Source organism: Sebastes fasciatus, chromosome 17 (genome assembly GCF_043250625.1).
Source record: "Sebastes fasciatus isolate fSebFas1 chromosome 17, fSebFas1.pri, whole genome shotgun sequence".
Taxonomy (NCBI): Eukaryota; Metazoa; Chordata; class Actinopteri; order Perciformes; family Sebastidae; genus Sebastes; species Sebastes fasciatus.
Window position 1 is genome coordinate 4,746,918 of NC_133811.1, and position 23,939 is coordinate 4,770,856.

Below are 23,939 nucleotides of genomic sequence, written 5' to 3' on the forward strand. Positions count from 1 at the left end.
CTGCCTGTCTGACTCCCCTCTGCCTGTCTGACTCCCCTCTGTCTGTCTGACTCCCCTCTGCCTGTCTGACTCCCCTCTGCCTGTCTGACTCCCCTCTGTCTGTCTGACTCCCCTCTGCCTGTCTGTCTGTCTGTAGTTCAGCTCTGGGGCGATGGAGAAATCGCCCACAGCAGGCGGGTCTGTGTAGCAGCTTAGCCAGTAGCTGATTCAAGCTCTGAACGATTGACATTAAATTTAGCCAATCAGCGTCCTCAAATCTAATACGAGAGGGGCGAATATTTTATCACCCCAAGCTCGTCAGGCTTTAGAGCATCTAGCCCGTGACGGGAGACTTTGACCAATCACAGGTCATTTCATTGAGAGAGCGTTCCTATTGGCTGTGCTCCGGTCATGTGACTAGAAGTTGGCGTTCCTTCACCAGATTTCACAATGGCGGCGGCGGCGTAACAAACTTTCTCATTTTACAGCTAAACCGTGCACTACCAGATGATTCTGAAAACATTTGAGGAGAGAAATAGGCATTAACGTAACAGAATATTGATTCATATTTGATCAGCGCTGCCTAGTTTGACCGTTTGGTCGGAGTTCGCGAGTGATTGACAGCCGGCTCTCATAGACGGCAGCTGGACAGCAGACCTCAGATCAGCTCTTACTGCTTGTTTTCCTCCGGTCTGTGAAATCTTGCAGATGCCGTTAGGAGCACCGGAGGACACAGAGGCACATGATTTTTTTTAGGTTACCTGTTTCATGTACTACTGTCAGGATATAGCGACTGTTTTATAAAAATATTTTTTTAAAACATATTTGCTCCAATCTCGCCTACTTCAGCTTTAAAGTACCAAACATAAAAATATACATTATGCAGAATAATGTATATTATTGGATTGTACTTATTGATGCATTCATGTGTTCATCACTTTAATGTTGCAGCTGGTTAAGGTGGAGCTCATTTTAATGACTTTATATACTGCTGGGTAGTTTAATCTATAATAATACAACATTTATTCGTTGATTATATTTTGTATTAATAATCTGAATCTGTAAAGTAACTAAAGTTATTAAATCAATGTAGTGGGGTAAAAAGTACAATAGTTCCCTCTGAGATGTAGTGGAGGAGAAGTAGAAAGTATCAGAACATGGAAATACTCAAGTAAAGTACAAGTACCTCAAAATTGTACTTGAGTAAATGTACTTAGTTACTTTCCACCACTGAGTACATGTTATACTGTTGTGTTTTCCTAAGCATTCTTTACTGCTCCTGTTGGAATCAAATAATTGTTGATTATTTAACTGCAAAGTAGTACTGTGTTTTCGATACTTTCACGTCTTTTGCATTAAATCATACCGGGATGTTTGCTGATATTGATTGGAGGTGGCACAGCCCGACCTAGAAAACTTTCCAGCAGCCGCCACTGCTTAACCCCAAATTGCTCCAAAAGGCTAAGCCATCGGTGAGTGAATGAGTATTTAGATCAGATCCTGATGGGCAAAGTTGGCTCCTTAGCAGCCTCTTCCATCAGTCTGTGAACGGGTGAATGCTGACATGTAGTGTAAAGAGCTCCTATAGATAGAAAAAGGGCATAAACCCTGAGCTATCAAACCAGGCGCACGAATTTACGACGTCGCTCTCGTGTCTCCTTTCTCGATGCTTCCTCATACACACACTGTACAGTTCGCTGTCCCGCCAGTTGTTTAAACTGACGCATGCGTACATCTACAACTGTGTGTCTGCGAGTGGCTCTGCGGCTCTGCAGGGGATGAATCTCTATCTCTCTCACTCTCTCTTACTAATCAGAACAAGATGAAGTTACTAATGTTTCTCCTCTTCTGTCACGTTGCATCTACAGGTAAGATCCCATTGCACATCTCAACGTTATTCTTGTTATTCTTGTTGCTGCGAAACTTATTTGTTTTAGTCACTTTGTAGTTTGACATCGAGGAATCACTTTCACTTTCACTTTGTCACACTGAACTGCAAAAGAGCAAATTTACTGCTGTTAGTAGGCCTACAATAGAAAAATAATAATGATTGCATACTGGCCATCTATATTACTCATTGCAATATTATATTATATATTATATATATATATATAATAAATAATATATATAAATAATATTTACCTAATTTATTGTTATTTTAAAATAAAATTGTAACTTTCATACTTTGCTATTGTTTATAGTATGTTATTGTTATTCTATTTTCATATTTTGTATTTTCCAAGCTAGTTGTAATAGTCTGGTATATTTATATTGTATTCTAATATATTCTTGATATTGTGTATCCTATAGATATTACCTCTAGTGTTGATATGTATATTTACGGTCCCTGTGCATTGCCTGGATAACCTGCTGCTGTAACAGAAGAATTTCCCAATTTGGGATCAATAAAGTACATCTATCTATCTATCTATCTATCTATCTATCTATCTACTCTATCTACTCTATCTACTCTATCAGTACTGAGAATGTGTCTATAACATATTCTTTTGTAGCTCAGAGTAATTCAACATATTTTAAAATTCTCCTTTTTTGGGGAATTGACAACCAATTAACCCATTTGTGCCCAAAGACTATATTTAGTATGATAAGGACACATTTGTTCTGATCAGTCAAAAGATTTGAAAATTGGTACGGACATACTTTGGGCAAGTATCTAACAGTACAACTTTGAAAGATAACATGAAAAATCACACTTTTTACACTGCATATGTGTGCATATCTTGAAAATTTCTTCATAGTTGTGGTGAGGCAAGTCCAAATTTCGAAATTTCAGTTGCGGGCACAAATGGGTTAAACAATCAATCCCTCAAAAATGTTTGAAATCCAATTCAAAACCTTCTTTGTCTTGCAGTGAAACACTCCCTGAAATATTTCTCTACTGCAACTTCTGGAGTCCCAAACTTCCCAGAGTTCGTGGCTGCTGCGATGGTCGATGAAGTGCTGATGGGTTACTGTGACAGCAACATCAAGACCCCAGAACTCAAACAGGACTGGATGAGGAAACTAGTAAAGGATGAGCCACAACACCTGGAGTGGTATTCTCTGAAGTGTTTTGGTAGCCAGCAGATCTTCAGAGCCAGCTTGGACAGCCTGAAGCAGCGCTTAAACCAAACTGGAGGTACAGTATGTTTATGTTCATATGTAACTTTTTACTGGTGAAATGTTTCCTCCCTCTGAGGTGAGACGTAGCTTACAGTATAAACACACTGAGCCAAATTGTGTGTGACTCTGTGGTGATGATGTCATATTATCGGTTAACCCCTTAACCTCTTTAAGAGGTTGTTGCACTGAGTGATGATACTGTTATCATATGAAACTAGAAAATCTAAGGAATGCATTGCTATCAACCATGTCATACTAGCTTGTCGGGAAGATAACGCTAAATAACGCTGCAAAGTTACGCTAAATTTTATCGAGGAAAAACTGCCATGGCGATTTTCAAAGGAGTCCCTTGACTTTACACATGCACACTTTATGATAATCACATGCAGTTTTTTTAATGCAGTATAAATCTGTTATTTCCGCCTATTCTAAAATGGTGTATTTGAATATTTCTACATACTGGGGTCCTTAAACAGTCTTGAATTACATAAATTGGGGATCACTGTAAAGCTGAGACTCTTGTGGATCCAATGAGCCTGAATGTATTCATGTGTGGTGATGTTAGTCCCCATAGGAGACATTTCAGTGTAGTGAGACCATTTTTTTTAAACTTGACCTGACTTTATGAAATTACCTGTGGTGACCTCTAGGATAATCACAGCCTCATGAAACTTTAAAGCCACAAACTAGAGACCTAAAGCATTCAGAGGATGGATGGCTTTCCTAGCTAGATTGACAATAAGGGGGTTTCTGAGCAGTTTACACAACAGAAGTGCTCGCCATCCAATCGCTGAAAAATGCAATTCCTGCAGAAATCTCCAAATGTCAAAAGTTTTTTATCCCAAATCACAGCATGGCTTTTTCTATGGTGTTCCTCAAGGTCTTGGTGTCTTAATGTGGTATTTTGGAGAGATTATTGATCTTTTTTATCAATACTCCAGCAGTAAAAAAAATTTAAATTTAGCAACAAATCTGTAACAAATGGTATCAACCCAAAAATTGCTGCAACAACTTATGAGACATAATAGAGCATGGGAATGACCATCATATACTTCTATCATAATGTTATACGCTCTTATACACTTTTACTATTTATTTTAATCTATTCATCCATTTATTAATACATTTTAATTCTGATTTATGACTAGAACAACTTGCTACACCGTGCTGCATCTCAAATGAATCTCCAGGTTCCCAGCTTTCAGATGATGTACACCACTTCTATGTGACATCCACTGTTGACTATTTATCTACCCCTGAACATCCCCTGTACCCCACCCCTCTAAAACAGAAGGTAGAATGGTAAAGGAGCTGGCTGTACTGAGATGTCTCTTTTTTCTGTCTCTGTCTCTCTCAGGTGCCCACATTTTACAGAGGATGAGCGGCTGTGAGTGGGACGACGAGACTGGAGAGGTTGTTGGTTTTAGTCAGTACGGTTTTGATGGAGAAGACTTCCTTGTGTTGGACCTGCAGACGCTGACATGGACCGCTCCAAAACAACAGGCTTTCATGACCAAACTCCGATGGGATAATGACAAAGCTAGATTAGATTACAACAAAAACGTATACATCCACATGTGTCCTGACTGGCTGAGGAAGTACCTACACTATGGGAGGAGCTTTCTGCAGAGAACAGGTAGGATCACATGGCAAGATGTACTGTTGTACATGAACTCAGTCCTTCTAAAGCTCTGTATGATTCCAATGAACATAATATCCTGACACATCCTGGTGTCTCAGTACAGACTCATCTGTGTCTATCTGCCTCTCTCCAGAGCGTCCCTCAGTGTCTCTCCTCCAGAAGACTCCCTCCTCTCCAGTCAGCTGCCACGCTACAGGTTTCTACCCCGACAGAGCCATGATGTTCTGGAGGAAAGATGGAGAGGAGATTCATGAGGACGTGGACCACGGAGAGATCCTCCCCAACCACGATGGATCCTTCCAGATGAGTGTTGAGTTGAACCTGTCATCAGTTTCACCTGAAGACTGGAGGAGGTACGACTGTGTGTTTCATCTCTCTGGTGTGGTGGACGACATCGTCACCAGACTGGACAAAGCATTGATCAGGACCAACTGGGGTAAGACTGGAATCACAAGTGATGGTGTATTTTAGACTGGGGGAGGATTTTTACATTACATCGCCTGTACCAGTGAAATAATTTGCCTCAGAACAGATTTTATTGTGTGTGTTTGTGAGAATCAAAGTGTGCATGCAGGTGAGTTTCTGACGGGGCATTTCCGGCGGGTCGGGGGGAGAGAAAAAGTCACGAAACGCATCAGAAATCCACAGTGCCTGGAACACATTGGACAACGCCTAGGAGCTAGCTGTTCAAACTAAACCAAATTAAACACACAAACAAAGCCTTATATTATTTATCCTACATTTATTAATCAGAGCGTTCACTATAATCACTCAAAATCGCACATAGAAACAGTTGTTTACGCCTGGCTGGGGGGGGGGGGTCTCGAACACCAACCTGATTATTCTAAAGTTTGAGAACCACTGTATTACATAACCAGCCGTAAGTCTTAAAAACGTGCAACAGCAACCACATTTAGAGGACCGGTGCTGACATTTACTCTGAGAGGTGCTGCCAAGTTTGATGGCTTTTCACACATAGATGGAGTAAAACAAAGTACTTATGTTCTAATGTTCGTTTCTACATCTTGAACTCCTGGTTTACTGTACCCACTTAAACCACTGATAAGCTGTGAACCTCTTTGTCAGGGTTTTTATTTACTACACATTTGTTTGATGTGATGACAGCACTGCCTGAATGTTGAATTGAAATGAAAGTCATATCCAGAACTGAGGCATTACCACTGAAAACACTTTCAGAACCACACAGCACACAGTGTGAATGAACTCAAAGTGTGAATGTTCTGTTTGGTTCCAGTTCCTCCTGCAGGGTTCCCTGCTGGTCCTGTTATTGGAGTTGTTGTAGGACTGCTGCTGCTGCTGCTGGCGGTCTGCATCGCTGGACTCTTCATCTGGAGGAGGAACAATAACGGTGAGGAACAGAGATGTTTTTATTCCTCTGATGAATTAAAATAAATACCTGTGATAGTCTCGTCCTGCATATTTAGTGTGGTACTTCTGGTAACTCAATCCATTTATTTGACAAGTGATAGTGAAGCCCAAAATTTAATTTGAATCATTTTCCAACATTGTTTTCTCTCATCTGTATTTCAGGGTTTCGCCCTGCTGACATTAAGTATTATACGGTAAAGTATTTCACATTATATACATTATATATATTTTTTCCCCTTGTGGGCGAGCAACTAATATCCTGTTCACCATTAAAACAAACATCCGGCATAATGTGGACACCAATATGACAAGGATTTCACTTTATTTACTACTTATTTTGACAGGAGGGCAGTGAACATAGAAGAGGATGCTGAACTCCACAACTTATCGTCTCAGAGGACTTTACAATCTGTACAACAAATGGCTTTCTCTACCCTTCATTTGGATAAAGAAAACCCCCAACCTCATTTAATAAATCTCTCTAATGAGAGCTGCTCATCTGATTGGCTGCCATACTGAAAGAGGGAAGAAGTATTCAGATGGACTTGCATTTATATAGCACTTTTATAGTCTTCCGACCACTCAAAGCGCTTTACACTATATGTCAGTATTCACCCATTCACACACACATTCATACACTGAAGGCAGAAGCTGCTGAGGTTCCAACTTTGCCCATCAGGATTTAATCTAACCAATGCTAATGAGGGATTTCCAACACCTAGTGACAATGTGGCAGCCTGGAGAATAACACTTCTCAATCACTGCCAAAGACATCAAGAGCTCCCAGCAAGCATGCTGATGCTGCAGGAACCAACGCACGGGCATCGATCGCAGGGACGTCCCACACCAACTCACATGGACGTACTGAGGAGAGATGCTGGACAGTGCTGGCTTTCCGATAGTTGTATTATCACTCTTTCCATCCACCACTATTGGTTTTGTGTTATCAGTCCTACTTGTATTAGCTATTACAGCTGCTAGACTGCTATTGTGGCTGCTTCTCTATCTCTCTCTCTCTATCTATCTCTCTCTCTCTCTCTCTCTCTCTCTCTCTCTCACTCTCTCTCTATCTATCTATCCCCCCAGCCGGTCTCGGCAGATGGCCGCCCGCCCTGCGCCCGGTTCTGCTCCAGGTTTCTTCCCAGTAATTGGGGAGTTTTTCCTGGCCACAGTGCGCTTGGTGGATCCTGTTGGGTCTCTAAACTATGGTGTACGGTCATAGACCTGCTCTATATATAAAGCGTCTTGAGATAACTTCTGTTGTGATTTGACGCTATACAAAAATAAATTGATTTGATTTGATTTGATTTGAATCTAAATACTCATTTACACACCGGTGGCTATGCCTTCGGGACTAATTTGGGGTTAAGTGGCTTGCTCAAGTACACATCGACATGTGACCGGAGCAGCCAGGTATTGAACCACAGTACGTACCTCAAAACTGTACTTAGCTACTTAAGTAAATGTAATAAATTGTTCTCCACCTTTGTACAACAAAACCTGAATGGTGTAGTTTATTTATTCATAGCCTGTGAGGAGAGATCTAGGTAGATTACAGTAGGGCTGCAACTAACAATTATTTTCATTGTCGATTAGTTGTTAGTTGAAGATGACGTCCTCAAATGTCTTGTTTTGTCCACAACTCAAAGATCATCAGTTTACTGTCATAGTGGAGGAAAGGAACCAGAAAATATTCACATTTAAGAAGCTGGAATCAGAGAATTTAGACTTTTTTTCATATAAAAATGACTCTAACCGATTATCGATTATAGTTGACAACTAATCGCTTAATCATTGCAGCTCTAGGGTAGATTTATTTTTATTCTCATGTCACACCTCAATGTTCTGCTGTTCTGTCACATTGTAGTTGTTCTTTTTTAGTAATCACTTAAACAGACCAGCAGAGGGCAATGTTGTTCTTTACTTCCTCTCTCCAAGGTTCCATGATATCAATTCAAATTAAGACTCTTTAAAATCTTGGATTAAATCCATCTTTTTATTTTTTTTTTTCATCCACTTTTGCAGACGGCAGCAAGAAACGTCTCAACTCACTAAACTGTAATCAGTACTATTTAGTTGCATCACTTACAAACTTTGTGTATGGATTTATCAAACATTAGGGTCACATAGTCCCACTGCATATTAGGGGTGTGACGATTCACTCAGCTCACGATACGGTACGATACACGAGATTGGGTTCACGATCTCGATACGATATTATAACAATAGTTTTAACAAAATTTGAATGATGAAAATATATGACTGAAAAAGTAGCCTTTTATTCGAAAAGACACAAAATGCAAAACAATGCTGTTGTTTGCCCTGTAGTTTCATTTTTTTAATGGTATCAGTGGTTCCCCCTGTCTTCCTTCCCCCATAAGTCAGTAACAGTCCTTCCTCCTGTCCTCCATCAGTCAATAACAGTCCTTCCTCCTGTCCTCTCACCTCCATCAGTCAATATCAGTCCTTCCTCCTGTCCTCTGCTGATGTCACTCATCAGGTAACGTTCGGGCTGGTAGGGCTTTGTCTCAGCTCATCCTTTTACCAGTAAGATACATGACAAACTAACCTAAACAGTTGGACTACACAGCCTACTGCCAGCTTCAGTCATTTAAAGTCATTCACAACTCAACTAAATAACTTGCACGTGTTTACAGTTAGCTGTTAGCTGCCGGGATAACGCGCTCTGCTTGTGCGAACAGCAGCGGTGGATGAGAGACTGCGGACGGAGCAGATTGAAATGTTGCTTTCCTAAATGTTTAACCGTTTCATCGTGTTTATGCTTGCTGAACAGGTGTAATATCGTATCTTGGCTTTACACTTGCAAAGTTTTATTGCACTTACATAGTTGTCAACTCGTCTCCACCGCGGCTGACTGCGCTGTGTGTGTTGATGTGTGTGGAGCCCTGACCCAGAGCAGCAAGGCCTATTGAAGGAGGCTGGTCACGGGCAGACATGGCTCTGGGGGTATGACACATGCCCAGTGTAACTGAAGCTGCGGCCGTGCGTTGCGATTGGTTCAATTTCGGCGAGGGCGGACCAGATTTTACTGCGCATGTGTTGTACCCCAGAGATATGACGCGTACTCAGCCTCCTTCCATAGGCCTTGCAGAGCAGCAGGAAGAGGCTGCAGCTGCCCGGAGCCCGTATGTACGTTTGTACGTAGTACCTACAGTATGATGCCCTGATATCGCAATCCAGTTTTTTGTCTCGACGATGCATTTCGTCACGTTTTTATATTGCGATATTTTGTGGCACGATATTTCGTCACACCCCTAGTGAATATGGATTGTCTCCAGTAAATCAAATGGAAACGTCAAGTTGCTGATTTAATACTGAATCGTGGACAACTCTTGAATGTGGTTGAAAAAGTAGTAACATCTTTTAGTTCAGTAAAAGTAGAAATACAACAAATGGAATGACATAAAATTCCTTTTTACAAATCTACCGACGGATTCCTTAGGGTTTCTAGTTTCCTATGATACCAGTATCTGCACTCTCGCTTTAAAACTGAGCCCGCTACAACCTCCAAAATGCACCCAGTATGGGCCGGGCCAGCGGATCGCTAATGTGACAGGCAAGAATAATGCATGAATAATTAATTTTTCAGGCATAATTCATTTATTTAGAGAAAAGCTAATTTCTTTGTTGTCTCAGTTATTACTGTATCATTTTCAGGACATGTCATTTAATTTTTGGATGTAAATATGCATCAACACTGGTCACTGTAGAGACTATGCAGCACATATGCAGTGAAATAGAAAGAGGAATAATGCAGATAGGTGATGCAGATCCTTGTGTGTGTGGGTTGATTTTGCGTTGATCTGTTGGTAATGCCTCGGGGCTCCAGTAGGGGGATCGCGCTCCTCTTCCTCACTCAATACAGAGACGAGTGAAGGGAAGAGCTGCGTGTGTGATTCATTCATCCTTCTCTCTCACTATTTCCCCTGTTTAAGGGGCTCAACATTTGGAGGCACCGCTGAGATGTTTAGCTTGAGGATCATCACTGAGCTACAAGTGGAATCCTCTGGTTGATCTTCTCCTCAAACTACCCAGGCATCGGAGAAAGGAGTTGGCAAGGCGGTCGAGGTGATCTTCAGACAAACATCGGCGACTTGTATCCTGAAATGAGCAAAGTGACCACTAGGGAGCAGCAAAGAACCAATTGAGTCAGATTAACCCTCGTTTTACTACTTCTGCCCGCTCCTTTGATAAAATGGAGTCTGAATTCGAGAAGCTGGAGCTGGAGATTAAAGGAGCATTATACAAACTGACTGTTGAACAACTGATTAAAGTGTGCAATGAACTTCTGATTTCTGGACCAGGAAAGGAACATGTGACTGGTAAAACACGCAGTCAATTAATTTCACACGTCATGAGGTACCTTGAACGGGTGCAATTGGATGATCGAGAGGATGAAGGTTTGTCAGAACTTCTTAACATTCAAGACATAATAGACAAAATCCAAATGGCAACAAACCTAACTGAGAGTGAAATTTTGCATCAAACTGACAGACAGGAAAACCTCCAGAAAGAGGTAGAGGAGCTAAGACTGTGTCCCGACAAGAAAAAGAGAATGAAATGCATGACCTCATGAACATAAGCATGAACCACCCTGCCAGTTCCAGCACTCCAGCAAAGAACATGGCGCTAGCACCTCCTAACAGCTCTATGTGGCGCAAAGACTTTAAGATGGCAGGCCAAATAGGAGAGCCAGGACAAAAAGATAAGCTAACCTTTTCCAGTCTGGCCAGACAAATTGAAAATGGGCTCAATAAGGGCTACCCAGAGTCAGAGATCATTGATGCTGTAATCCACGCCATCACACCAGACCTGCAGTTACGAAGTTACCTTGAGGGGAAGGAAAAACTTACTCTGCCCGCCCTCCGCAGAATTCTCAGGTCTCATTACCAGGAGAGAGGTGCCACTGAGTTATATAAACAACTCACCTCTGAGGTCCAGAGCAGTAAAGAGACACCTCAAAACTCCCTGATAAGGGCAATGGACATGAGACAGAAAATTCTGTTTGCTTCTCAGGAAGATGAGTCAAACTTAAAATATGACCCAGCACTAGTCCAGAGTCTATTCATGCATACTGTCCTGACTGGCCTACAGAATGACAATATCAAAAGTGACCTGCAGCCTTACCTCCTGCAGACAAACACCTCAGATGAGCTGCTACTGGAGAAACTGAACGTTGCATGCACCAATGAAAAGGAGAGACAGGACAAAAAGAAACATGCTGCCCCATCACGAGCAACAAATGTGAATACAGTCCAGTCCAGTGAAGTTCCAGTGGAAAAGAAAAGCACCACCCAGCAAAACACAGCCACTTCACTTCCTCCTGATCTGCTGTCCGAAATCAAAGAAATTCGCTCTGACATGGTGCTGTTGAAAGATCTGAGAGCTGAAGTCTCCCAAATCAGGGAAACCATCTAAAGGTCCACACCTGTGCCCCCACAGTATCCCCCACCAAGCAGAGAACCAAGAAAATATCTCTCTGTTCCAAAACCCTTATACAAAGAGATGAAAGACTACTTACAGGACTTGATAGCACAAGGGTGGGTTGAAAAGTCTACCTCTTCCTACTCCTCTCCAGTCGTCTGTGTGAGAAAAAAGGATGGCACTCTCCGCTTATGTATCGACTACAGGGAGCTTAACAGGAAAACTCACCCAGATCGCCACCCCATCCCCAGAGTACAGGACATTATGGACAACCTGGGAGGGAACACCCTCTTCTCACTGCTGGACCAGGGCAAGGCATACCACCAGGGGTTCATGACCGAGGACAGTAAGCATCTAACAGCTTTTGTGACCCCCTGGGGCCTGTATGAGTGGGTCCGAATTCCGTTTGGGCTTATGAATGCACCTGCAGCATTCCAGCGCTGCATGGAAGAGTGCTTGGACGGCTTAAGGGATGAAATATGTGTGCCATATCTTGATGATGTTCTTGTGTTTAGCAGAACATTTGAGGATCATGTCAGTGATGTCAGAAGGGTGCTGCAACGACTGAGAGGGCACGGGATAAAACTGAAGCCCAGAAAGTGTGACCTGTTTAAAGCAGAAGTACGGTACCTTGGAAAAATTGTGTCTGCTGAGGGGAACCGGGTGGACCCTGCCGATACTGCTGCTGTCAGGGCCCTGAAAAACAAACATCCAGGTACTGTTGGTGAGATAAGAGCAATCTTGGGACTATTAAGTTATTACCAGCAGTATATCAAAGATTTTTCACGTATTGCCAGCCCCTTGTATGACCTGTTTAAAGCACCTGTAGAAACCGAAACACTGAACAACACAAAGAGGAAGTGGCAAACAAAACGAAACAGCAGACGAGTTCCATCCAACACACCCATTAAGTGGACTGACATGCACCAGTCAATCTTGGAACAGTTGATAGACTGTCTCACTCAGCCTCCTGTTCTAGGCTTTCCAGAGTTTTCACAGCCATTCATCATCCATACTGATGCTTCCAACCAGGGATTAGGTGCTGTATTGTACCAAAGGCAGAATGAAAAGCTTTGTGTGATTGCTTATGGCTCCCGAACTTTAACTACAGCGGAGAAAAACTACCATCTACATTCAGGAAAGTTGGAGTTCCTAGCCCTCAAGTGGGCGATCACAGAAAAATTCCGTGATTACCTGTACTATGCACCATTCTTCACCGTCTACAGTGACAACAACCCACTTACCTATGTACTGTCCACTGCCAAACTGAATGCAACAGGGTGTCGATGGGTAGCAGAACTGGCAGATTTCCACTTCACAATCAAATACCGTCCGGGTAAGGAAAACATTGACGCAGACAGTCTTTCCAGAATGCCTTTAGATATGGAAATATTCATGAAAGAGTGTTCAGAGGAAATATCACATGATGTGATTGGAGCAGCTACACAGGCAGTGGAAAGTCAGGATGAATCCAGTGCATTATGGTCCATGGGTGTCTCAGTACAATGTGCAGCAATAGCTACAGACACGCCCCTCATTCCACTAACAGCAGGACAAATCAAACATGACCAAAGGAATGACCCCACTGTCGGACCAGTGATTCAGTTCAAACTGGCAGAAAAACGACCATCAGGTCCAGAACTCAAACAACTCAGTTCACAGATCTTATGTCTCCTTAGAGAGTGGGATAAGTTGGAGATTTCTGAGGGTGGAGTGTTGTTCAGGAAAACTGCAAGCAGAAAACAGCTGGTGCTTCCAGAAGCACACAAAACTACAGTGTTAAAAGAACTTCACGATGAAATGGGTCATCAGGGTGTAGAAGGGACTACATCCCTGGTACAGGACCGGTTTTACTGGCCGTATATGCAACGGGAGATCGAGGATTATGTCATGAGAAGATGTGTGTGCCTCAAGCACAAGAAGCCAAGCCATGGGACAAGAGCACCACTGACGAACATTGTAACCACTCAACCGTTTGAACTTGTTTCAGTTGATTTCTTGCACCTTGACAAGTGTAAGGGTGGTTATGAGTATATTCTTGTAATCATTGACCATTTTACACGTTTTGCCCAGGCTTACGCCACAACTTCCAAATCAGGCAAAACAGCTGCAGACAAGATCTTTAACGACTGTGCACTGAAATTTGGCTTCCCAACAAGAATACACCATGATCAGGGTGGCGAATTTGAAAACCAACTGTTCGCTCAACTGAAAAAGTACTGTGGAGTTGCTGGGTCGAGAACCACTCCCTACCACCCCCAAGGGAACGGACAGGTAGAGCGGTTTAACCGAACACTGCTCCAGATGTTAAAGACCCTCACAGAGAGACAAAAGACTAACTGGAAAGACTCACTAAACAAACTGATTTACGCGTACAATTGTACTCGCAGTGAAGTGACTGGTTTTTCACCTTTTAACTTGTTGTATGGGCGCTCTCCACGGTTGCCAGTTGATATGTTGTTCAACTTGACCTCAGAACAAGGAGACAGTAATCATCATAACTACATGGAAAAGTGGAAGCAGGGCATGGAAGAAGCGTACGAGATCACAAGACAAAATGCTCACAAAGCTGCCATGAGAAGCAAGAGACACTATGACAGTAAGGTGAAAAGCTCAGTGCTACAGCCTGGTGATCGTGTTTTAATCAGGAACATGACACCTCGTGGTGGTCCAGGAAAACTGAGAAACCACTGGGAGGATACTATCCACACAGTTGTGCGTCAAGTGAGTGAAGATATCCCTGTTTATGAACTCAGACCTGAGAAAGGAAAAGGGAGATCAAGGATTTTACATCGTAATCTTCTCCTCCCATGTGACCACTTGCCACTGGAAACCCCAGTACAGCCACGCACAAAGAAAAAAAGTGTGGAGAGAAATGAGGAAGCGGAGCAGTCAGAGGAAGAGGAAGATGATGAGTATCATCTTGTGACACTTGAGCAGCAATCCAAGACATGCACACCTGAGACAGTGAATCCTGTGTGCGCTAGTACACCTGTGGAGATTGAATGCATACACCCTGAGGAAAACATAGCACCTGAACCAGAGAAAGAACAAGAAACAACAAACCAAATGGAGCACTTATTGGCGAGAGAGAACAGTTATGTGGAGGACCTACCTGTGGAGGATGCTGTTCCATTACCTGTTCCAAGTGATCTCAGCAGTGAGGAGCGTCAGCGGCCTAGACGACAACACAGACGGCCCAAGGTCTTCACATATGATAAGCTTGGCTCACCTGCATGCTACAACCTGAGGACAACACCTTGGCATACAAACTTTAAAGTGCCATGGACACTCACTGCGCCGCCATACCACTTCCAGCAGTACTATTGACATGGAAGGTAGAAACATTACACACCACTGGACTGAGTAAATGCACGTACATTACACTCAAAGAAAGAAAAAAAGGGACTGTTCAACACATAATTCACATTCAAATGGACTGTTGAACATGAGGAACTTTTGACTGTGGATACACTCAATATACACATTTACATGACACTGTTGCAGTCTATCATATCACACTCATGGACCTGTATTAAAGGAGAGTGTAGTTGACTTGGACATGCTGCACAAACAGAACTGTTAGCAAGGTAGCAATGGACTGTGTCGAAACAATGCGTAATAAAGGAGGTCAAACAAATGACCAAAAGAGAAAAAATGGACACTAGGTATTTACCCATTTCTGAATGAATGTATGAAAAGAGTTCCAGTCTGTAAAACTGCACTACTGCACTATACAAGATAACATGTAACAGGATTGTTAGTCTGAAGTGGTACTAGGGATATATTTTGATGGTATGCACTTTAACCCCTTATTTGCACTAAAGGTCAAAGGTTAGCATGTTGAGGACAACATCTGTTTTGAGGGGGAGTATGTGACAGGCAAGAATAATGCAAGAATAATTAATTTTTCAGGCATAATTCATTTATTTAGAGAAAAGCTAATTTCTTTGTTGTCTCAGTTATTACTGTATCATTTTCAGGACATGTCATTTAATTTTTGGATGTAAATATGCATCAACACTGGTCACTGTAGAGACTATGCAGCACATATGCAGTGAAATAGAAAGAGGAATAATGCAGATAGGTGATGCAGATCCTTGTGTGTGTGGGTTGATTTTGCGTTGATCTGTTGGTAATGAATTCATGTGTCCAGTGAGCTAAAAGGTTCAAATACATTTCATAAGAGAGACTTCATGCTGTATTTGAATTAAGAACACTTAGAAACAGTTAAAAAGATAATTTAAATGGTTTAGAGAAAGTTAAAAAGGTAATTACACCTTGATCACTGTGGTCCAGAAACTGAGTTCTGATGTCTAAATGTATGAGTTTTGTTTACATTGCATTACATTTAAAATGTGACTCAATACAGAGACGAGTGAAGGGAAGAGCTGCGTGTGATTTATTCATCCTTCTCTCTCACTATTTCCCCTGTTTAAGGGGCACAACACTAGCTGTTCAAACTAAACCAAAATAAGCAAACAAACAAAGCCTTATGTTGGAGCCTTAATGTCGTTTTTTGTTTGTTTTACTTTTATCTGTGGATGTCACAATTAAAGGGACTATTTGTAACTTTGTACGCGCATAAATGTAGCGGGTCGTCACAAATGCGCGCTCGCATATGCGCGTTCGCGTATAGCCGCTGTACCCTCCTCCTCTGCCTGCTCTCCTTCACTCAGACAGCTCAGCTCGCTCCACCTCTAGACGTGAACGCGCGTTCACTACACACTGCAGAAGAGTTAGTTTAGCTCTGAGAATATCTAGTGAATGTACAGGGGACGTTTGTGCAGAAATAACTGCTGCAGCTCCTCCAGACCAACAGAGGTTTTCCGTGTCTTGTGAAGTGACCGAACTGTGCAGAGAGTTACGTTGTCTTCTCGTTACCGACTGGGTGCCGGTGTCTCCTTTGCTCTCTCCGGCTGCGGGCGGAGAGAGCAGAGGAGACATGCTGCAGAGCCCCGCTGCCTCAGCCTGCACTTAGGCAGGAAAAGCCAACACTAGGATCAGATCTAAATCATGTTCATGGAGAGACCTTCGTCTGGTCAGCTAACATTACTGCCAAGCAGCTGAAATATAGAGTGATATTGTGCTTTTAGCTGACGTGTGTCGCCTCACTGTTTTGAGCGATGCTCGTTCAGGTATATTGAGAGCGAGCAAGCGCGAGCCCGACGCTGACTTTCGTTGATTTCACGGCCACAGGTGTCGCTGTTAAGAAGCATTTCTGAAAGTTACAAATAGTCCCTTTAATGTATGCCTGCAGTTCTAGCACTGACCACAGGGTGTAACATGGACATGAAAGCGCATATAGGTAAGCTCTCCTGATTAGGATCAGGGGTGTGTGAGACGGAGAGCCAAACAGTTTTTGACCGTGCCCAGCCGTGCAAGGCCGTGCCGTGCCGAGCAGAGCCTTGCCATATGAAACATTGTTGAATTAGATCCCACTGAATGGAAACGGGGGAAGAACATGATGGTGAGATGTGAAAGTGTAAATAAATGTAACTGATATAACGTTACACAGCGCACTGGACATTGATTTGTTTGTAGAGCACGCTTCCGAACAAGTTCTCCCGTCCGTCCCTCAGTGGCTTATAGATTTTGATATTTGTTTCTTAAAAGTCACTACACCTCATATTATTTATCCTACATTTATTAATCAGAGCATTCACTATAATCACTCAAAATCACACGTAGAAACAGTTGTTTACGCCTGGCTGGGGGGGTCCCGAACACCAACCGGATTATTATGGGGGATCAAGACTTGAACAGATTGAGAACCACTGTATTACATAACCAGCCATAAGTCTTAAAAACGTGCAACAGCAACCACATTTAGAGGACCGGTGCTGACATTTACTCTGAGCGGTGCTGCCAAGTTTGATGGCTTTTCACACATAGATGGCACTAAATAAAGGTTTTACATCTTGAACTCCTGGTTTACTGTACCCACTTAAACCACTGATAAGCTGTGAACTTTTCTCAGGGTTTTTATTTACTACACATTTGTTTGACCAATAATGATTGACAGCACTGCCTGAATGTTGATTTGAAATGAAAGTCATATCCAGAACTGAGGCATTACCACTGAAAACACTTTCAGAACCACACAGCACACAGTGTGAATGAACCCAAAGTGTGAATGTTCTGTTTTGGTTCCAGTTCCTCCTGCAGGGTTCCCTGCTGGTCCTGTTATTGGAGTTGTTGTAGGACTGCTGCTGCTGCTGCTGGCGGTCTGCATCGCTGGACTCTTCATCTGGAGGAGGAACAATAACGGTGAGGAACAGAGATGTTTTTATTCCTCTGATGAATTAAAATAAATACCTGTGATAGTCTCGTCCTGCATATTTAGTGTGGTACTTCTGGTACCTCAATCCATTTATTTGACAAGTGATAGTGAAGCACAAAATGAAATGTGAATCATTTTCTAACATTGTTTTCTCTCATCTGTATTTCAGGGTTTCGCCCTGCTAACAGTAAGTACTATACTGTGAAATGTTTCATGTTGTTCTTTACTTCCTCTCTCCAGGTTTCCATGATATCAATTCAAATTAGGACTATCTTTAAAATCTTGGATTAAATCCATCTTCTTTTTTTTTTCATCCACTTTTGAAGACTGCAGCAAGAAACGTCTCGACTCACTAAACTGTAATCAGTACTATTTACAAAACTTGTTAGATTTAGTCACTTTTTAGTGCGACATTGAGGAACCACTTTCACTTTGTCACACTGAACTTACAATAATACCACTAGCCTACTGTTGTTTTTATATAGGCCTACACGCCATCGTGTCACAAAACGACACATAAACTGTGTATATGCTTTAGTTTAGGCAATTAAAAGAGAATATATTAATATCGTCGTCATAAACATGATAGAGGAAATCTTGACTGTTGCTAGGAGACTGAACCTCTACGGTGGGAAATCCTACCCTACTGTCCCCCAATATTATTGTTTATATGGAACAACACAATTAAATCAAAATGATATATTACAGCAATTCACATTTACTAGGTTTCCTTAATAATAATTCTATCAATTGCAAAAGAGCAAATTTCTGCTGTTAGTAGGCCTACAATAAATAATAATAATGATTGTATACTGGCCATCTACATTACTCATTGATCAATGCACAACATTTCAATTTAAATATTATATTATTATATATATAATATTTACCTAATTTATTGTTATTTTAAAACAAAATTGTAACTTGCATACTTTGCTATTGTATATAGCATGTTATTGTTATTCTATGTTCATATTTTATATTTTACAAGCTTGTTGTAATAGTCTGGTATATTTATAATAGAGTCTTTATATTGTGTATCCCATAGATATTACCTCTAGTTTTGATATGTATATTTATTGTATATTTACAGTCCCTGCATTGCCTGAATAACCTGCTGCTGTAACAGAAGAATTTCCCAATTTGGGATCAATAAAGTACATCTATCTATCTATCTATCTATCTATCTATCTATCTATCTATCTATCGATCTATCGATCTATCGATCTATCTATTAGTAATGAAAATGTGTCTATAACATATTCTTTTGTAGCTCAGAGTAATTCAACATATTTTAAAACTCTCCTTTTTTGGGTAATTGACAATTAATTAACCCATTTGTGCCCAAAGACTACATTTAGTATGATAAGGACACATTTGCTCTGATTGGTCAAAAGATTTGAAAATTGGTACGGACACACTTTGGGCAAGTATCTAACAGCACAACTTTGAAAGATCACATGAAAAATCACACTTTTTACACTGCATATGTGTGCATATCTTTGATATTCAACTTTGTATGAGTTCATAGATACCAAATACTTGATTGTGCCCTTTCTAGTTTCTGAGATACAGACATTTTCTTATCATACTACTGTATATCTCATCTGAAGGTACGTGACTACTGTTTATACCTAAAATATAAAGGAGTGCAAAAACAGTAGGCCCATGTGCCCAAAGACTATATTTAGTATGATAAGAAAAACTCACTTTTCAGCCAAACGGTTTGACCGATTTTGAAAATGTCTTCAAATTTGTGCTGAGGCAAGCCCAAAATTCAAAATTTCAGTCGCGGGCACAAATGGGTTAATCAATCAACCCCTCAAAAATGTTTAAATTCAATTCAAAACCTTCTTTGTCTTGCAGTGAAACACTCCCTGAAATTTTTCCTTACTGCAACTTCTGGAGTCCCAAACTTCCCAGAGTTTATGGTTACCATGATAGTCGATGAAGTGTTGGTGGGTTACTATGACAGCAACAACAAGACCCCAGAACCCAAACATGACTGGATGAGGGAACTATTAAAGGTTGAGCCACAACAACTGGAGTGGTATTCTCAGGAGTGTTTTGATACCCAGCAGTACCTCAGAGCCAACATGGACAGCCTGAAGCAGCGCTTAAACCAAACTGGAGGTACAGTATGTTTATGTTCATATGCAACTTTTTACTGGTGAAATGTTTCCTCCCTCTGAGGTGAGACGTAGCTTACAGTATAAACACACTGAGCCAATGTGTGTGTGTCTCTGTGGTGATGATGTCATATTATCTGTTAACCCCTTAACCTCTTTAAGAGGTTGTTGCACTGAGTGATGATACTGTTATCATATGAAACTAGAAAAATCTAAGGACTCCATTGCTACCAACCATGTCATACTAGCTTGTCGGGAAGATCGCTAAATAACGCTGCAAAGTTACGCTAAATTTGGCGAGGAAATATTGCCATGCCGATTTTCAAAGGAGTCCCTTGACTTTACACATGCACACTTTATGATAATCACATGCAGTTTTTTTAATGCAGTATAATCCTGTTATTTCCGCCTATTCTAAAATGGTGTATTTGAATATTTCTGCATACTGGGGTCCTTAAACAGTCTTGAATTACATAAATTGGGTTTCACTGTAAAGCGGAGACTCTTGTGGATCCAATGAGCCCAACTGCATTCATGTGTGATGATGTTAGTCCCCATAGTAGACATTTCAGTGTAGTGAGACCATTTTTTCACTGTATGAAATGACCTGTGGTGACCTCTAGGATAATCACAGCATCATGAAACTTTACAGCCACAAACTAAAGAGCTAGAGCATTCAGAGGATGGATGGCTTTCCTAACTAGATTGACAATAAGGGGGTTTCTGAGCAGTTTACACAACAGAAGTGCTCGCCATCCAATCGCCGAAAAATGCAATTCTTGCAGAAATCTCCAAATGTCAAACGTTTTTGATACCAAATCACAGCATGGCTTTTTCTGTGGTGTTCCTCAAGGTCTTGGTGTCTTAATGTGGTATTTTGAAGAGATTATTGATCATTTTTATCAATACTACAGCAGTAAAAAATGGTTAAATTTATCACCAAATCTGTAACAAATGGTATCAACCCAAAAATTGCTGTAACAACCTATGAGACATAATAGAGCATGGGGATGACCATTATATACTTCTATCATAATGTTCTACGCTCTTATACACTTTCACTATTTATTTAAATCTATTCATCCATTTATTAATACATTTTAATTCTGATTTATGACTAGAACAACTTGACACAGTGCTGCATCTCAAATGAATCTTCAGGTTCCCAGCTTTCAGATGATGTACACCACTTCTATGTGACATCTACTGTTGACTATTTATCTACCCCTGAACATCCCCTGTACCCCACCCCTCTAAAACAGAAGGTAGAATGGTAAAGGAGCTGGCTGTACTGAGATGTCTCTTTTTTCTGTCTCTGTCTCTCTCAGGTGCCCACATTTTACAGAGGATGAGCGGCTGTGAGTGGGACGATGAGACTGGAGAGGTTGTTGGTTATAATCAGTACGGTTATGATGGAGAAGACTTCCTTGTGTTGGACCTGCAGACGCTGACATGGACCGCTCCAAAACAACAGGCTTTCATCACCAAACTTCGATGGGATAATGACAAAGCTAGATTAGAATACAACAAAAACTACTTCATCCACGTATGTCCTGACTGGCTGAAGAAGTACCTACACTATGGGAGGAGCTTTCTGCAGAGAACAGGTAGGATCACATGGCAAGATGTACTGTTGTACATGGTCTCAGTACTTCTAAGGCACTGTATCATTCCAATGAACATAATATCCTGACACATCCTGGTGTCTCAGTACAGACTCATCTGTGTCTGTCCTTCTCCCCAGAGCGTCCCTCAGTGTCTCTCCTCCAGAAGACTCCCTCCTCTCCAGTCAGCTGCCTCGCTACAGGTTTCTACCCCGACAGAGCCATGATGTTCTGGAGGAGAGATGGAGAGGAGATGCATGAGGACGTGGACCACGGAGAGATCCTCCCCAACCACGATGGATCCTTCCAGATGAGTGTTGAGCTGAACCTGTCATCAGTCGCACCTGAAGACTGGAGGAGGTACGACTGTGTGTTTCATCTCTCTGGTGTGGTGGACGACATCATAACCAGACTGGACAAAGCAGTGATCAGGACCAACTGGAGTAAGACTGGTATATACTTGTATATTTGTTTATTTATTTGCAACAGATTCCTGTAACATTTGGTGGACAGTTAGTCTCGCAGCTAGGTAAAACAGAAAAACATAACACATAATACAAATGTAAAAATAAATTCTTCAAAAAAGCCATATAAACTCACATAAAACAAAGTAGAGCAGTGACAGTTTGTGCCTTTACTGGAGGCAGTATTGAGATGACAGGAAACGAGGGAGAGAGAGATGCAACAAAGGTCCCTGGTTGCACTCAAACTGGGGACGTTGTGGTTCGTGGTCGGCGTCTTAACCCGTTAGCTACAGGAGCAAAGTTTATGATATGTTGTGTTATCTGTCTACAGTGTGACTGTCTGAGAAATTTTCGAAGTTATGGTTTATTACATCAGTGGTTGTCACGAACACCAACCTGATTATTCTAAAGTTTGAGAACCACTGTATTACATAACCAGCCATTAGTCTTAAAAACGTTCACACATAGATGGCGCTAAATAAAGCTTTTATATCTTGAACTCCTGGTTTACTGTACCCACTTAAACCACTGATAAGCTGTGAACCTCTTTGTCAGTGTTTTTATTTACCACACATTTGTTTGACCAATAATGATTGACAGCACTGCCTGAATGTTGAACTGAAATGAAAGTCATATCCAGAACTGAGGCATTACCACTGAAAACACTTTCAGAACCACACAGCACACAGTGTGAATGAACTCAAAGTGTGAATGTTCTGTTGTGGTTCCAGTTCCTCCTGCAGGGTTCCCTGCTGGTCCTGTTATTGGAGTTGTTGTAGGACTGCTGCTGCTGCTGCTGGCGGTCTGCATCGCTGGACTCTTCATCTGGAGGAGGAACAATAACGGTGAGGAACAGAGATGTTTTTATTCCTCTGATGAATTCAAATAAATACCTGTGATAGTCTCGTCCTGCATATTTAGTGTGGTACTTCTGGTAACTCAATCCATTTATTTGACAAGTGATAGTGAAGCACAAAGTGCTGTTTTTTCTTTTTCTGCTTTCATAAATTCTGAAATGTGAATCATTTTCTAATATTGTTTTCTCTCATCTGTATTTCAGGGTTTCGCCCTGCTAACAGTAAGTATTATACTGTGAAGTATTTCACATTATATACAATTATATATTTTTTCCCCTTGTGGGCGAGCAACTAATATCCTGTTCACCATTAAAACAAACATCCGGCATAATGTGGACACCAATATGACAAGATTTCACTTTATTTACTACTTGTGTTGACAGCGGGGCAGTGAACATAGAAGAGGATGCTGAACTCCACAACTTATCGTCTCAGAGGACTTTACAATCTGAACAACAAATGGCGCTCTCTACCCTTCATTTGGATAAAGAAAACCCCCCAAACTCATTTAATAAATCTCTCTAATGAGAGCTGCTCATCTGATTGGCTGCCATACTGAAGGAGGGAAGAAGTATTCAGATGGACTTGCATTTATATAGCACTTTTATAGTTTTCCAACCACTCAAAGCTCTTTACACTACATGTCAGCATTCACCCATTCACACACACATTCACACACTGATGGCAGAGGCTGCTAAGGGGCCAACTTTGCCCATTATGATCTAATCTAAATACTCATTCACACACCGGTGGCTATGCCTTCGGGAGCAATTTGGGTTAAGTGTCTTGCTCAAGGACACATCGACATGTGACCGGAGCAGCCGGGGATTGAACCACAGTATGTACCTCAAAACTGTACTTAGGTACTTAAGTAAATGTAATAAATTACTTTCCACCTTTGTACAACAAATCCTGAATGGTGTAGTTTTTTTATTCACAGTCTGTGAGGAGAGATCTAGATAGATTACAGTAGGGCTGCAACTAACATTTACTTTCATTGTCGATTATTTTCTCGATTAGTTGT

The 23,939-nt window shown here is 41.5% G+C and overlaps 1 protein-coding gene across 2 annotated transcripts; it reads left to right on the plus strand.

Annotated features, from left to right (window-relative positions):
- The first annotated feature begins 1,719 nt into the window (after window positions 1-1,719).
- LOC141754820 (major histocompatibility complex class I-related gene protein-like) lies at window positions 1,720-23,825 on the plus strand. 2 transcript variants are annotated; one of them, XM_074614177.1, is made up of 7 exons: window positions 1,721-1,847; window positions 2,852-3,118; window positions 21,319-21,597; window positions 21,735-22,037; window positions 22,790-22,903; window positions 23,119-23,136; window positions 23,299-23,825. In XM_074614177.1, exons 1-7 carry the CDS (start codon window positions 1,802-1,804, stop codon window positions 23,307-23,309), a joined length of 1,038 nt encoding a protein of 345 aa, XP_074470278.1. In that variant the 5' UTR covers window positions 1,721-1,801; the 3' UTR covers window positions 23,310-23,825. The 2 variants fall into 2 exon arrangements, with proteins under 2 accessions (XP_074470277.1, XP_074470278.1); XM_074614176.1 differs by lacking the exons at window positions 21,319-21,597; window positions 21,735-22,037; window positions 22,790-22,903; window positions 23,119-23,136; window positions 23,299-23,825 and adding exons at window positions 4,460-4,738; window positions 4,878-5,180; window positions 6,000-6,113; window positions 6,296-6,471 and having other exon boundaries at window positions 1,720-1,847.
- The last annotated feature ends 114 nt before the right edge of the window (window positions 23,826-23,939 follow it).

Coding starts and splice junctions, on each gene's coding strand:
- LOC141754820 (XM_074614176.1), top strand. CDS start 1,802: ATGAAGTTACTAATGTTTCTCCTCTTCTGTCACGTTGCATCTACAG. Junction 1,848..2,851: donor CTGTCACGTTGCATCTACAG/GTAAGATCCCAT, acceptor TTTGTCTTGCAG/TGAAACACTCCCTGAAATAT. Junction 6,114..6,295: donor CTGGAGGAGGAACAATAACG/GTGAGGAACAGA, acceptor TCTGTATTTCAG/GGTTTCGCCCTGCTGACATT.